Source organism: Amphiprion ocellaris, chromosome 12, assembly GCF_022539595.1.
Source record: "Amphiprion ocellaris isolate individual 3 ecotype Okinawa chromosome 12, ASM2253959v1, whole genome shotgun sequence".
Classification (NCBI taxonomy): Eukaryota; Metazoa; Chordata; class Actinopteri; family Pomacentridae; genus Amphiprion; species Amphiprion ocellaris.
The window spans coordinates 20,802,828-20,819,225 of record NC_072777.1 but is presented as its reverse complement, the minus strand read 5'-3'; the positions used below and the strand labels follow the sequence as shown (position 1 = coordinate 20,819,225).

Here is a 16,398-nt window from a genome sequence, read left to right as displayed (position 1 = left end):
GTTGACTGATCAGCTCTACTGACCTGCTGATTCTGCTTCAGAGTTATATGCAGACACATACACAGAAGTGAGCAATAAGTGATGAACAGTGAGAGGAATATGGAGGAGAGTTACTGCCAAAGATCTGGAGTCAGTGATAGTAAAGAAATACGTAATGCAGCTCTGTGACACCACTCAGAGATTACTACTGCTGGACTAAAGGTGACTGGAAAGTTGCCAGTTCAAACCCTCAGTCAAACCCACAGGGGAGGTCAGTAGCACTGTCACCTTTGGTGAAAACAGCCAATAAAGTTACAATACTGCAGCTGAACAGGGAACAATGTGACTTGACATTTTCTAATGATACATGTATAGTTTCAGAGGTTTTAAAATATGAGTTAGTGAATTTGTGTTGAATAAACATTGTATTTTCATCTTATGACTCCTGAAAATTAATTAGCTGAGGTAACTGACCAAGTTTAGTCAACTTAAGATATCAAATTTATTAAACTGCGTAGTGTTTCAGAAAATGGTTATAGACAGATTTGCTTTCCTTTCACATGTTCTAAATTGAAGCAGTCAGTTTTGTTGGACATGAAGAACGACCAGCTGAAAGTGTTGAAATTACTTCATATCGAAGACAACATGTGAGGCTGCTTTAAGTTCCTTTGTTTTAAAATAGATGTACAGGGAGCTGAATTCATTACTAACCATTGTCATGGTCTGCACTGCTTTCATTATCATATGAAGGAACCAGGATTTAACACATTTTAAATATAACACACAGCAATTTCTCATCATGAAGAGGTTCTTTAAGCTAAAAAATAAGTCCCATGAGAGTTGTAACTCTAAAATAATGTTCATCATTTTAGGTCCAGAGACCTCATATATATATATATATATATATATATATATATATATATATATATATATATATATATATATATATATATATATATATATATATATATATATATATATATATAGTGTTAAAACACAATTCATCCCCTGTTTTTAAAGGCTGTCATGCATGGTACTTTCACTGAAGATAGATAGATCATAGTACTACTGTGATTCATTTCTGTTGCATCAAATCTGGAGTTGTAGTTGAAACTTTATAGAACAGGTTAGATAACATCACTGTCAACTGAGAGTTACCCTCTCTAAAATTCAATGTGGAAGTTTAAATTTCCCTCTGGCCTGGTGATACAGATGAAGACATTTAATGGATTTTAAAATTCTCAAGGAGTTTTTAAAAAATGCATTTACAGTACTAGTTAAAAGTTTGGACACACCTTCTCCATTGTTTTTTACTGATTTTAATTATTTTCTACATGGTATATTAATACTAAAGACATCAAAACTATGAAAGAACACATATGGAACAAGAAAAGCACTCAGAGAGCGCAGCACTCCGCCAATGCTGCTCAGTCGTATCATTTCCAACGACTGAAGTTTTGAAAAAAGTTGAGGCAGAAATTGCAGCACTATAGAATGTGGCCATTTAATATAGATGTACCCACAAACAAAAGGACCTCACTGAGAACAGGTGAGTGTTATGCATGTGTACATTATGTCCAGATACTGAACCGCGTGATCTAAATATATAGCAAGTGGTGGGAACTGATGGGACTCGGAAACACTCCCACAATTTAATCAGTTGTTCCTTGTATAATTTTGGATGGATAAGTCCCGATAAGTCCGCAACTTGCGATTTTTAGTAGGATCACAATCATGTGACTGTCAGCAGGCAGCTGACGTAGTGTTCAGTTGTAGTCATAGTTACAATGATGTCATGCCACTATCTTGCAATGATACAGAAATCTTTAACAAATCTGTGGATCCAGACTATAAGCTGCATCACTGCCAAAATCTAATCACTTGATCCTTGCGTCATTTCTGACCTTCCCTGAAAATTTCATCCAAATTCGTTAGTCCATTTTTGAGTAATGTTGCTAACAGACAGACAGACAAACCAACGCCGATCTTCACGAAACTCCGCCAATGCTCTGTCTCCTTGGCAGAGTAATAATGTTGTAAACAAAAAGTGTTGAATCAGAATATGTTTTATATTTTAGATACTTCAAAGTGGCCTCATTTTGCTTTGATGTCAGCTTTGCACACCTTTGGCATTCTCTCGGTGAGCTTCATGAGGTAGCCACCTCAAATGGTTTTTCAACAGTCTTGAAGGAGTTCCCAGAGATGCTGAGCACTTGTTGACTGCTTTTCCTTCACTCTGTGGTCCATCTCATCTCAAACCATCTGGATTGGGTTTAGGTCAGGTGATTGTGGAGGTCAGGTCATCTGACGCAGCACTCACACGCAACACTCTCCTTCTTGGTCAAATAGCCCTTACACAACCTGGAGGTGTGTCTGGGGTCATTGCCTCATTGTAAATCAAATGATGGTCCAACTAAACGCAAACCGGATGGGATGGCATGGCACTGCAGGATGCTGTGGTAGCCGTGCTAGTTCAGTGTGCCTTCAATTTTGAATAAATCCCATAACAGTGTCACCAGCAAAGCACCCCCACAGCATCACACCTCCTCCTCCATGCTTCACGGTGGGAACCATGCATGTAGAGAAAATCTGTTCACCTTTTCTGTGTGTTACAAAGACACAGCAGTTGGAATCAAAATTTGTAAATTTGGACTCATCAGACCAAAGTACAGATTTCCACTGGTCTAATGTTCATTCCTTGTGTTCTTGGCCCAAACAAATCTCTTCTTCCAGTTAATCCTCACTAGTGGCTTCTTTGCAGCAATTCCACCATGAAGGCCTGATTCATGCAGTCTCCTCTGAACAGTTAATCTGGAGATGTGTCTGCTACTAGAACTTTGTGAAGAATTTATGTGTGTGTTTCTGAGGCTGGTAACTCTGATGAACTCATCCTCAGCAGCAGAGGCAACTCTTGGTCTTTCTTTCCTCATGAGAGCCAGTTTCATTATAGTGCTGGATGGTTTTTGCGACTGCACTTGAGGATATATTCAAAGTTCTTGAAATGTTCAACTGACTTTCATGTCTTCAAGTAATGATGAACTGTCGTTTCTCTTTCCTAAGTGGATTGGTTCTTGCCATACTATGAATTACAACAGTAGTCAAATATGGCTATCCACTGTGTACTAACTCTACATCTGCACAACACAACTTATAGTCTCAAACACATTAAGAAAGCAAGTAATTCCACAAATTGACTCTTGACAAGGCACACCTGTTAATTTACACCACTCCAGGTGACTACCTCATGAAGCTGACTGAGAGAATGCCAAGAGCGTGCAAAGCTGTTATCAAAGCAAAAGAGGGCCACTTTACAGAATCTAAAATGTAATACATATTCTGGTTTGTTTAAGACTGTCTTGTATGCTACATAATTCTAAGAGTGTTCTCTCATAGTTTTGATGTCTTCGGCATTAATCTACAATGTAGAAAATAATTAAAATAAATAAAAACCACTGAATGAGTGTCCAAACTTTTGACTGGTAATGTATCTGTTTAGTGACGTCTGATAATCAAACAAAACTCTCACTAAAATGGGGTAATAAAAACTTAATCTGGATCAACAAAGTCTGGTTTATTTTGTTCTTTCAATGACGTTAACAGGATAGATTGGTATTTACTCAGTGTATATCCCTTGGTTTATCAGCTCTCAGCTCCCTCTTGCAAGACATCTTGATCTCAGTGGGTTTTTCAGTTTTTATAAATACATGATAAATAAATAATAAAACTGAGCTGAAACATCAAAGTTCCTTTACATTTACAATGATTAAGGAAAGACCAAGGAATGCGGTGGACTTATGTGACGATTGACATTGGTTTGTCTGTCTGTCTGTTAGCAACATTACTCAACAACAGACTCACAGATTTGGATGAAATTTTCAGGGAAGGTCAGAAATGACACAAGGACCAAGTGATTAGATTTTGACAGTGATGCGACTTATAGACTGAATACACAAATTTGTTAAAGATTTCTCTATCATTGCGGCACAGTGTCACTGTAACTATGACTAAAAGTAAACACTACATCAGCTGCCTGCTAACAATCATATGATCGCGATCCTACTACAAATCGACCACTGCAGACCACAAATGTTTTTAAAGATTTCATCCATTGAAAATTATACAAAGACTGAGCAGACTTGGTGGAATACTGTGCTCTCTGAGTGCTTTTCTTGTTGTTAATGTTTTACTCCGCCTCTTCTCTACATCTTAGCATGGCTCAGTGAATCACTAACTCATGCCCACTTCTGAGCAATCCTCTCAGACCTGAAGCCACATATTCTGTTTCACATGGAAATTCATCACATGACTGATGCTAGGGATGATCTAACTTTTGTTTCACCATGACTTTAAGTGGTATGTGTAAAATGTGGAGGTTGGAGCCAAGCTGACTAGTGAAAGTGATGAGGGCATAAATGTGGAGGAGAGTGTAGGCGTTTACCGCTATTGCTACTGTCAATGCGCAGGGGAAGTCCCCATTCTTAGACACACTGTCGGTAAAGAAAAATGTCTCTACAAAACATACAAAAGCAGAAGAAAAGCAACCCACAAAAGCTACTGTGAAGAGGCAAGTGTTCCATCACATTATCTGTCAAATACACTCAAATGTGACACTTAATAAATGCAGTAAGTGTGCCTCCAGATTCGTGTGTGTTCCTCTGTGTTATGAGCAGGTGTAAATCCATAAAAGCAAAGCAAGGTGAGCATAAACTGTGGTTACATAATTAGTAAACGAAAAAAGTTACAGAGCAAGACGACATAATTAGATTACAAAAACATTGTGTAAGAATGGGGATATTTAGCAGAATTACAATTTTAAAACACATTTTAAAAGAGGCAAAGGATGATATACTACCATGCCAGGGTTGCCTACGCTCACGCTTTTGTCATGAGACACTCACTTTTCAATCTCTACTTGACCAAACAAGCAACCATGGTCTATAAACATCACAGAGAGCTAAGAGGACACAGTTTATGTGCCTTTAGTTGTCAGAGGTGCACACACGAAACTCTTCATTGTGAGGTAATTTACTTTGCTGTATAATTTCACATCTATTACAGATTGAAATGCCGATAAAAAACTTTTTCACTATGATGGAGATAGTTTGTAAAAATTAAGAAGAAGACTCCCCAGTAATGGAATGAATGCAGGTTTCGACAAAACATTAACAGGAACTGACATTAAGTTTGTTGCTTTCAACGGATTGTAGGTGTGCTTCCACTGAAAACTATTAAATACAGTCATGGAAAAAATGATTAGACCACCCTTGTTTTCTTCAACTTCTTGTTCATTTCAATGCCTGGTATAACTAAAGGTACATTTGTTTGGACAAATATAATAATAACAACAAAAACAGCTCATAGGAGTTTAATTTAAGAGCTGATATGTAGCAATTTTCCATGGTTTTCTTGAGAATTACCAAAAACACTTAAGTTCTTACATCAGTAGCTATGGCATTGTACTGTTAAAACAGTGCTTTTAGGCATTCCATGTTTTGTTTTCTGTCTGTTTTAGTCACGATACACACAGGAATTAGTATTGATTCATAACCATTGTTTTTGATGACTGCAGCCATGCATCTTGGCATGCTCTCCACCAGCTTCTGACATTGTTCTGCTGTCACAGCAGCCCATTCCTGTTGCACAAATTCAAACAAATTTGCTTTATTTTTTGAGCTTGTAGTTCTCCATTTTGCATTTGCGACAGTGCTCACTCATTTTTAAGGTCCCTGGAGGTCTGATGACGATTCCTGACACAGGAACAGACGAGTGCACAATCATCCCATGGGGTAGAAAGACGTTTCTGGCTACAACCAGCTAGCAGTTTAATAGTACCACGTTCGGCTTGTTTTTTCTTGGTGTACTGAACGGCTGTCTTGGAGATCTTCAGTTTCTTCGCTACCTGTCTCTCACTCATGCCAATTTCCAGCAGTGCCAAGATGGCTGCCTTTGTGGCTTTGTGGCACATAATTCTTTTGTTTTAGGGATTAAGTGAGAGCTGACAGTGCTGCTCATGACATGAAATGGCCTCTTCTTTACCCTGGGAATACAATTAAGCTTAAGCAACAGGACATAAAGTATTATGTAATCAGCTGCATTTTTACTCGTGTTCATTGTATTCTTCAGGTAATATACCTTTAGTGGTACTAGGCATTAAAATGAACAAGAAACTGAAGAAAACAAGAGTGGTCTAAGAATTTTTTCCATGACTGTAGCTGCAGCATCAGACAACAGCAGGATCCATATGAGAATCTCCAAAGAGAGAGGCCTGGGTGCATTTATTCACGGCACAGCAGCAGTAATTTTACTAATTTCTTCTATTTCTTCTAAGTATAAACTATCCCTGGCATGGTGACAGAATTGATTAGGACCTAACGGTAAATGATGCTGTGTACTTTTATCTGAGACAGGTGAGCTGTCACACACAGAGTCACAGTTTATCACCTGCAGTCTAATCATTACAAAGCAGCAATCTTCAGGTTGAAGCCTAAGGTCTATAACAGCAGCTATATTTTTCTGCAAAAGTCTGATTCATCCATTACCTTCAATCAAAAATATTTTTCTGTCATGTTAAGTGTTGAATTATAGAGACATTTTGGTTTCACAGTCGCAGAGCAAGATGTTTGTAGTAGAGATATTATTGTGTGCATGTGTGCTTCCCACACAGAACATGACCTCTCTAATCATTAAACAACTATCAAACTAGCAACAGGTTGCTAAATGAACTGAAAAAATACATTTTGTGGCATCACAGTTGCTGTAGTTAGACAAGTTATGACTACGCATGAATGGGAAAATAATAAATAAACTACTTAAAAGTTGTCAGCAGCACAGTCAGCAGATTATTAGTAGCTAATCATTAATAAATATTTATTTGAGCTATTACTGTTTTAGTTATTATTGTAGTATTGTATATAGCTTTGTGGGTGAACACTTCAAGTACAGAACGGCATTCCTTTTGTTAACTTACTTAAAGCGTTGGTTCACTCAAATTACAATTAAAATAAATTACTATGAGGAATTAATTTAAATAAGTATACTGTACACCTACCAAAATATAAAGCTGACCAGAATCTCACTCTGAGGGGAGGCTGAATGAAAGTTGGCAAATTTTCCATGCCATGTGCACACATGCACACAGGATAAACTTAACTAAAAGCCATCTTACTGATATTTCTTTTTTAATGTTTTAATTGAAATGAAATCCAAAAGTAATGTGAGGTAATCAAGTTACATTACTTTACTATTGCGATACTTATTGATTGTGATGGAATGCAAGTCAGTCCTGACAGCGCATACAATTTTTGTTTTGGTCAATAAAAGAAGTCATTCACTTTGCTATAATTTAAAGCATAAAATGATGAAGCCGACGACAGGCTTTAATTACAGTACTCACAGGCAGCAGCTGTTTGCGTTTCCTGCCAGGACGACCCACTCTGCGCTTGTTGCGGGGGCTCGCTGGCGTCCCCTCCTCTGGACTGTCCTGGTCTGCTCCGTCTTCACTCTGGGAAATTACAGGGAGGCCACATCAAACACTGAGTGATGACTGTATGAAGTTATAATTGATGTCAGCAGTGACACCACATTAAAGCAGCAACAATTCAAGGCATTATAGTTAAGACACGTCTGAAAAACAGGATAAAATGTGTAAAGCAAAGCACACGGTTAAGAGAAGCATTAATAGGTAGGTTATCAGCCATTTATGAGAGCCAATTTTCACACTTTTAATGACCTTTCTCTTGAGAAGAAAATGGGAAATTAAAGAGCAAGCTGCTTAAAACAAACATTTCAAAACACAGCCAAGTTTTGACTGAACAAAGCCGTCTCAAGCTATAAATGGGAGAAATATGAAAGAGAAAACCAGTAAATTATATGTTTGCAGACATGAAATCCAGCTGTGTTTAGTAAAGCTGACAGGATGCATGTTGTCCTATGAGACCTGCTCACAAATGATCTAAGCGCACAGAGCACAATGACTCCTGCAAGATAAAAAAAAACTATCAGTTATGTATTTTATAAAACCGTGGAAACTTTGAAAACATGTCTTCTGCACCAGCTTGTATTGAAGCCTTTCAAGAGGCTCTAAATGAACATATCCTGTAGTTCTTTACACTTCTTCTGCTTTTGGTCCACAGCAGAGACCAAATGGTGTGGTGGCACAGCTGAATTGTAGATGAGCAATGGTGTAATTTTACAATGATATATAGAATAAAAATAGCCTGCTGCACCTGTGTATCAACTAGGTAGTGAGTGTGGTGGATGCTAAAATACACCAGACTACCCTGTGAGATGATGAGCTGAAATTATATTTGCCTACATTGTTTTCTCTAATATTTAATCTGTTACTTTATGCCAAACAACGCTTCTACAATTCCCTTATGTCAAAGTTGTTGGCAGCTCATTGGTGAACAACTGTTTCTTGCCAAGTAATGTACTTGATTCTGACTTGAGTTACAAAACTGAAATCTTTAGTTTCAACTTCAATCAAGAAAACCAATTCTTCATTGTCCTGACAACACAGATACTCTAAATTAATATAACAGCAGCCGATCATACTGTGTTCTGTAGGGAAAAGAGTGGCATATTTTTGATACAAAAAATGGATGGCAACATGCAAAACATTCAGCTTTGAAGCTTCAAATAAATGCAGCTGTGTGACAGGAATAACATAGTGCACACTTGATTCATTTGCTTTTGAATATTATAAAGTTTCTTTGAATAAAAGGGAACCACAAATCCATTTTTTCTCTGCTGAAGCTATTTCTTATATTTCAGGAATGAGTCCTAGCATAGAAATGAATAAGTCTCCATTAGGGGCAGCGAGGCACTAAAATTTGATATGGCTGTTGGCCATAAATCAGTGTAACTATGAAGAAACTGTACATCAATCATGTGGATCAGTCACATCTGGATGATACTTGATGCTCTTAATACAGTCAGTAAGATGTACTGCTTATAAATAATTGTTCATGTAAATTTACCATACAAACCAACAACATTTGGAGAAGGTTTTTGAGCTGGTAAGAGCTGCAAATTTTTCAACAGGTTTGATAACATCAGTGTTTGCTGACATTGTGATGGGGACAAAGAGACCGACTGTTTTTCTCCCAATTGTTCCTTATCCATAGATCACAGAGTTTTTCAATTTAGTAATAAGAGCTCTTACTGATGGATTTGGATGTTTCATGAGGTGGAAATGCCAAAGGCAACCAAAGGCTAAAGGGCTTAAGACTTGCAAAGCAAAGAATTTGTCACACCTAAGCCTCCATTGCAATGTAGTAATTATCTAGTCACTTAAAATCAGATTAGACCAAAGTACTGTAAAACTGGTGTCTCCAATACAGTAGTAATATCCCAGTAGATGCAACACCCTCCACAATAATCTGGGAGTCCAATCAAACTCGAGTCAGGTCCACACTCTATTTTTACATCAAGCAAGTTTGACTTGGTAAGAAGCCGGGTCTTGATGAGGACCCAAAAAGACGTGAAAAAGCCAAATAAAACAAACAGCGCCTGTTGCATCTTTAGTGAACAGTCACAACTTCAATATAGATTCATCATGTAAGAGATTATGCCTGTTACTTTAAGAGTATTTAAATATAGCAAGGAGGCCAGAGTTTTCTTGCTGCAGTGACTTTCATGAAGGGCTTTGTAATTCAAGTTCAGGCACTCTTTATGCGAATCACTGCCTCAGGCAGAAATTAAATAATTGTCACAGATACCAGAGAGAACCATCATGCTGTTGTATTGCTGAAGTGAAGCAGGCAACTTTAAATGTAGTAGTTACGCACAAATTTGCTTTTAATCAGATGTTTGCCCAACTTGTTCAAAGCTTGTTTAAGATAACACATGCAAGAGACATATTACAGGGTTACAACCAAGTAAGTGTTCACTTCATTCTCTGTAGGTTGGGGTACCATTTCCTTGGGGTTTGTATGTAGTCAGGTGTAGATGCCGTTGGGTGTGTTTGGATTTTCTTTCTTACCCCCTGAAAACAGACCAAACATACCCATCCTTGGTTCACTTAAAACTGGTGCTGTATTATTTTGCTAATGCCATTTTTTTATGTTTTTCATTATTGTGTCTTGTGACAAAAATGACAAATGCACTCAGAGAGCGCAGTCAGCAGGCAGCTGACGCAGTGTTCACTTGTAGTCATAGTACAGTGAGGCTGTGCTGCTATCTCACAATGATACAGAAATCTTTAACAAATCCGTGGATCCAGACTATAACCTGCATCACTGCCAAAATCTAACGACATGGTCCTTATGTCATTTCTGACCTTCCCTGAAAATTTCATCTAGAACCGTTGGTCCGTTTTCAGAAATGCTGCGCATACATAAACAGACAAACGTACGCCAATAGTCACATAACTCCACTGCATTCCTTGGCGGATAAATTAAAACTTTAATAACAAAGTTTGTTCACTTAAATAACACGCTGCCCAAAACAGCAAAATGATGTGACAAAATTCTTACATTACCAGCCATAATTCAGACTGAATGATATGAGATAAAATCTTCTCTCTTGTGTTAGTACTCCGTCAAGGAACGCGGCAGAGTTATATGACAATCTGCGAACATTTGTCTGTCTTTCTGTGCGCAACACTACTCAAAAACAGACTTATGGATTTGGAGGAAATTTTCACAGAAGGTCAGAAATGACACAAGGACCAAGTAATTAGATTTTGACAGTGATGCGGCTTATAGTCTGGATCCGAGGATTTGCTAAAGATTTCTGTTTCATTGCAAGATAGTCGCACAGTGTCACAGCAAGTGAACGCTACGTCAGCTGTCTGCTGACGACCACATGATTGTGATCCTACTACAAATCCACTGCTGCGGACTTATCCGTCAGAAACCATACAATGACTGAGCCGCCTTGCCAGAGTACTGTGCTCTCTGAGTGCTTTTATTGTTCTGTATGTAAAAATTATCCGAGAAATGATCATCTAGACTCACTTCACACATGAAACCTATGAACTGCTTGGTGGTGTTCTACATCAACTGCAACCTTCTTTTCTCCATTATATGTTATATTGTGTTTAGCTGTTTGGGATATACATTTTTGTGCTCTCCTCTTGTCTTTCATTGTGTGTTTGTTGCACTGGAGAAACTCTCAAGCACGTTTTTTTCACACACTTTTGTCTGAGTAAGTTTAATAATAATGTTTGCTGCATCTTGATGGTGTCTGCTACTACAATCAATATGACCTGATGCCAGCTCAGGTTTGTTTTTCCATCAATGTCTTCCTCTTTTCTGCTGTCTCTTTGACTGGACCCTGTGTTGCGGTGACAGTGGAGTGGTTGCTAAGGTGCAGAAACTGCTTAGCAACTGTCTCCGATGGTGCTGCCGTGCTGACTAAACATTCTGATGTCACTTCCCTGACGATCAGCATAGCAACCAGCTAGAACAGGTAATGGCTTTGCGCCTGTCTGCCTGGTGTGCAGCCCATATGCTGGTGTCACGACGTACGCTCACACACACACACACACACACACACACACACACACACACACACACACACACACACACACACACACACACACACACACACACACACACACACACACACACACACACACACACACACATTTTAATAATACAAGTGCACTCAACTGTGTGTTAAAGTACGTGAATGCAAAAAAAAAGCACAATCAATTCAAACACAAACTAACATATCTCTCAACCAAATCCCTTCAAGAATGTGTCAACACACACAAATACACACAGTAGCCAATCTGTCCATATATCTTTGGTCTATTTCTGTCTCACGGCAGGTTATTTTAGGCCGCTGCAGTTGCTAAGCAACCAGACTGCAAACCAGGCAGGCAGAGGAGGATCCCATCGCAGCAGACAGCTTGTCCTCTTTCTTTCTTCCCCATCCTCACTACCTACCCTCTGTCTCTCTCCCCTTTTCTCTCCTGTGCTCATTTCCTATAGCTCTGTCCTGTCTGCCATCTTTCTGTGTTTCACTCCGAATCTATGACTCTCCCAATCATTGGTTGATAAAGCTGTGAATAGGACATGTACCAGGCTATATTTTATTCACATTTAGCATGCATACTGATTTAGATTTTAATACGTAAGATGACCTTTTTATGCGATCATATCATTTTACTTAGAAATTCAAACTACAACCTGTCACACTATGGTTAGTGGCTGTGTTGGACCACTATTAGTCATTATATCTACACCTTTTTGAGTTTTGGATATGGAATAAACAACAGAATAGCAAGCATTTCATTTACAGAACCCCTAGCACATCTTTTGAGCATCTTTGTAGTAGTGTGTAAAATGTATCATACACACTTAGACTCGGAAGCAGAAACATTAAGGCCTCATAAAATTCATTTAAAGTGGTCTCTGTATGGTCTACCAACATTTTAAATTCCAACATCTAACATCAGATTAAAGACATTTGTTTTGTAACGTTCCATAACAAGCAATCTGATCTGAGTCATGCTGCTTTTTACACAATGACAATGTCACATAGTATGCAGGAACATCGGGCAGGATATGAACCCTGTGTGTCTTCACACAAATGTATTTTGAATGTGAAACACTATATATTCCTGTAAAGGGGGACTGTTTAGAACTGTCCGGTATTACTGCTTTTACAATTTGTTTTACTGAGTGTACTTATTCTAGGAGAGAGATCAGAAAGGCAGCTCAAAGGAGGTTTCAATGAACATTCAGAACAAGTCTAACATTTTTTCTTGGTTGTATTGGGTGGACTTGGTTGGACACAACATAAGAGAGACTTCTTTTCAAGCATAGTGCAGCCTCAAGGCTTTGGGAATGGGATAAAATGATACTGTGCACGTGTTACATACTCCTGCAATGTCTAAGGCATGTCTTTTGACAATCTTGTCTTTGAAGTTTGTAAAATATAAATTTAGTAAATGTTGATAAGCAAGGTAGTTCAGAAGAAACATGCCCTAAACTGTCAGAGCTCTTACTTCACTGTAGTTTGTAGCAGTGTTAAAATTAGGGGGAAAGCGTGCTCTAAAAAAAACGCTAGAAATCTGTGCACTCATTTTAAGTTTGTGAAGTGTTGAAATCCTAAATTGTATATTACTTACTACAGTAGTAAAGCAGAAAATTGTGCATGACATAAGCACATAAGCATTTTGGTTACAAGCCTGAGCTTTGGATCTCCTTTACAGTTGACTTTGTATAAACTCATGACATACATGAATTCTGCATGTTTTTTGGGGGTTTTTGGTTTGGTTTTTTTTGGTAGTTTTTCTTGCCATCATTAAATCTCTTTTGAGGACTTTTCAGGTTTACAAAAGGTGGTATACAACTAAGGGTTTCGAAATTATTTCTTATTTCCCAAGCTCAAAGGCTTACTTACCCTTATATGAGCCCAGAACGTTTGTCTATCTTCAGCTTTGGAATAGTAGCTCCTGCCATGTGCAACAGATTATAACTGCCATCAGTCAAACTCCCACACTTCTATTCTGTGTCTATCTGTTTGCCATGTCTTCCTCTCTGTCTTCAAACTCTGTGGCTTCCTCTGATTTCTCCATGGGTTTTTCTTGCCTCTTTGTGAGAGAGTTAAATCTCAGGAAGTTAGAAAGAAAAGCTCTATAAGGGAAACTTTGTTTTGGCTCGTTGCCAGCATGTGAATGTGGACATAAGCGAGTGAGACGGGTCTTTATATAACAGCACTATAGAATGAACTTCAAACTTCTTACAGATTTACGAGGGCCGCCCTGGGCTCTGGGGGCACAAATGAAAGGAGCCATTTTTCACCTGTCTGACTCTACATTCATGTGTGTGTGTGTGTGTGTGTGTGTGTGTGTGTGTGTGTGTGTTTGTTCATTTGTGTAAAGAAAAAAACAGTTTGAGACTTGAAACCCTGCATTCGTTTCACCTGCATGGTGTCGACTGAGTGTGCGAAATGCAGAGAGGGTTGCCGTGAATGTAAATAAATAACTAAATTTTGCTCTTTTGTTGTGTACAGATTGAGTTATTGTGGATATCATGCACAAAACAGCCTGTAGCTATAGTTAGGGCATGCACAACAATTAGTGTAAAATTAAAGTATTACCATAATTTAAATCATTCCACGATACAATAACTAGTTTCTATATGCATTTACTGTATGAAAATGAGATCCTGCTTAAATTTTAATGCATCAGTATTTTTAAAGCTCTGTGAGGGACTAGTCATCAAAATAAGTGCTTTTACTTTTAATAGCTGCTGTAAATGTTGATACTCATTGAATTTGAAGAGTGCCACTGTAATGATAACAAGCAAACCATGTTTAGTCATACGAAAGTAACAATTACTTAATAATCTGATACATTTTAAAACTGGGGTGTAAATAACTGATTACATTTGCATTAAAATATTAAAATTTTCCCCAAAAAAATAAGACGTTCCAATTAACAATCCTATTTCCTTACTCTGAATTATTAAAAAAGATTAATTATTGAATTTCCAAATGGAATCATGAAAAATATATTCCAGTTTTAAAATGTTCCTTTTTGTTTTGGGTAGATGGTCTTTGTTGTTCTGAGAGGGACATCTGTTTTCATAGCCTGAATTTTTTTTAGACATACAAATACACTCAATCCATTCAGCTGATATATGGTAATGAATACACTGTGCACTATATTTTAAGCTCTCCGTTACCATTTGATTTAATAACATTTTGTTTATTACACATCTTTTAAAATTATTTTATACAAAAGCTTTCTGCTATGTTTCTTCCAACTTTCTTTTTATGTTTTTGCTTTTTATTGCTTTTATATGTACCAATTTCATAAACTACCAGTCAAAAGTTCGGACACACCTTCTCATTCAATGCTTTTTATTTATTTGTATTATTTTCTACATTGTAGATTAACACTGAAGATTAACATTTTTTTGTTTACAACAAAATTCCATATGTATTCTTTTACAGTTTTGATGTCTTCAGTATGAATTTACAATGACTAAAACATCCATCCATCCATCCATTATCTATACACCGCTTAATCCTCACTAGGGTCGCGGGGGGGGCTGGAGTCTATCCCAGCTGACTCGGGCGAAGGCAGGGGACACCCTAGACAGGTCACCAGTCTGTCGCAGGGCTACATATATAGACAAACAATCACTCTCACATTCACACCTACGGCCAATTTAGAATAATCAATTAACCTCAGCATATTTTTGGACTGTGGGAGGAAGCCGGAGTACCCGGAGAGAACCCACGCATGCACAGGGAGAACATGCAAACTCCATGCAGAAAGATCCCGGGAAAGCCGGGACGCGAACCAGGGACCTTCTTGCTGCAAGGCGAAAGTGCTAACCACTATACCACTGTGCAGCCCATGACTAAAACAATTAAATAAAAAAAATTAAATGAGAAGGTGTGTCCAAACTTTTGACTGGTAGTGTATATGAAGCCTGCACTATTTTGGCACTCTCCCTACTCCATACACGTATTTTAAATCCTCTAATATAACAATTCTATTGCTAGACTTTTATGTTTAATTGGATTTTTTTCCCATTGTGGTAATGCTAGGTTCTTTAAATTAGACTGCTGGTGATACATGTTACTGTAATGATAATATCAGCAGATAGGGTTACGTTTAGGTACTTGTGGTGTTATCTACTGACATAGTGACACTAATTCTTTTTAGTGGGTTATATTAACAATGGTATCTCACCACATCATTGGAGGTGTCGTTCTCTGGCGTCTGGGGCGGTTCGGTGGTAGCAGGACTGTTGGACGGCATGGCAGGGAGCGGTTGTTTGAAACCAAGTTTAGAAAGTAAAAAACAGAGCAAATCAAAGCATGGGAAAGGCCCTCAGAAGCACCAGGTGCAGCTTCATTCAATCTGCCGGCAGTCAGATGATCACTTGCTCACTCAGTCCTCCCCCTCTCCTGGGACAAGCAAAAACAAAGCATATGAGCAGACAGTACAGTAAGAGTGACATTTGTCAGGTTTGAGTAAGAAATCATTCTCAGTATGTGACTGACATCTATTGATCTAACCCTTTTTCCTAACTTCATCTTCAATCCACCTTTTGCTCACACTTTCACACAAACATGCACACCCCTGAGGTCAAGGCTGTGCAACAGGTGTGTATGTCTCTATGAACTGCACTTGATGGATGGGACTCCTGCACATGCAGAGCAGAAAATATCAAATTTCTAAGCTGTAGCAGGTTAACACACACACATTCATGCCCACACACATGTGCAAGTGTCCTCAAAGGAATGTGTTAGAATCAGGGTAGCTTTCAACATGGCTGTCACAGACTGATTGATGTGACCGGAGAAAACTGTCCTATTTTATTAGACAAAATGGCTGCATTCAGACAGCTGGTAAATGTGGCCAAAATCTGAAATTTGTCCACAAACATAACACTGATCTATGTTTTGTTCCTGATTTGGGTCACTTTAATTTTTGGTCCTAAATCT

General features: G+C 38.2%; 1 protein-coding gene across 5 annotated transcripts in view; it reads right to left on the bottom strand.

Moving 5' to 3' along the window:
• Positions 1 to 16,398, bottom strand: part of LOC111588989 (DNA (cytosine-5)-methyltransferase 3A-like) — a 78,184-nt gene that overhangs the window by 54,331 nt on the left and 7,455 nt on the right. For all 5 annotated transcript variants that reach the window (XM_023299659.3, XM_035943630.2, XM_023299660.3 and 2 more), the window contains exons 2-3: positions 15,641 to 15,858; positions 7,373 to 7,480 (exon numbers count right to left, since the gene is read on the bottom strand). In XM_023299659.3, coding sequence (XP_023155427.1) covers positions 7,373 to 7,480; positions 15,641 to 15,709 — 177 coding nt within the window. In that variant the 5' untranslated portion in view covers positions 15,710 to 15,858. The remainder of the gene's footprint in view (positions 1 to 7,372; positions 7,481 to 15,640; positions 15,859 to 16,398) is intronic.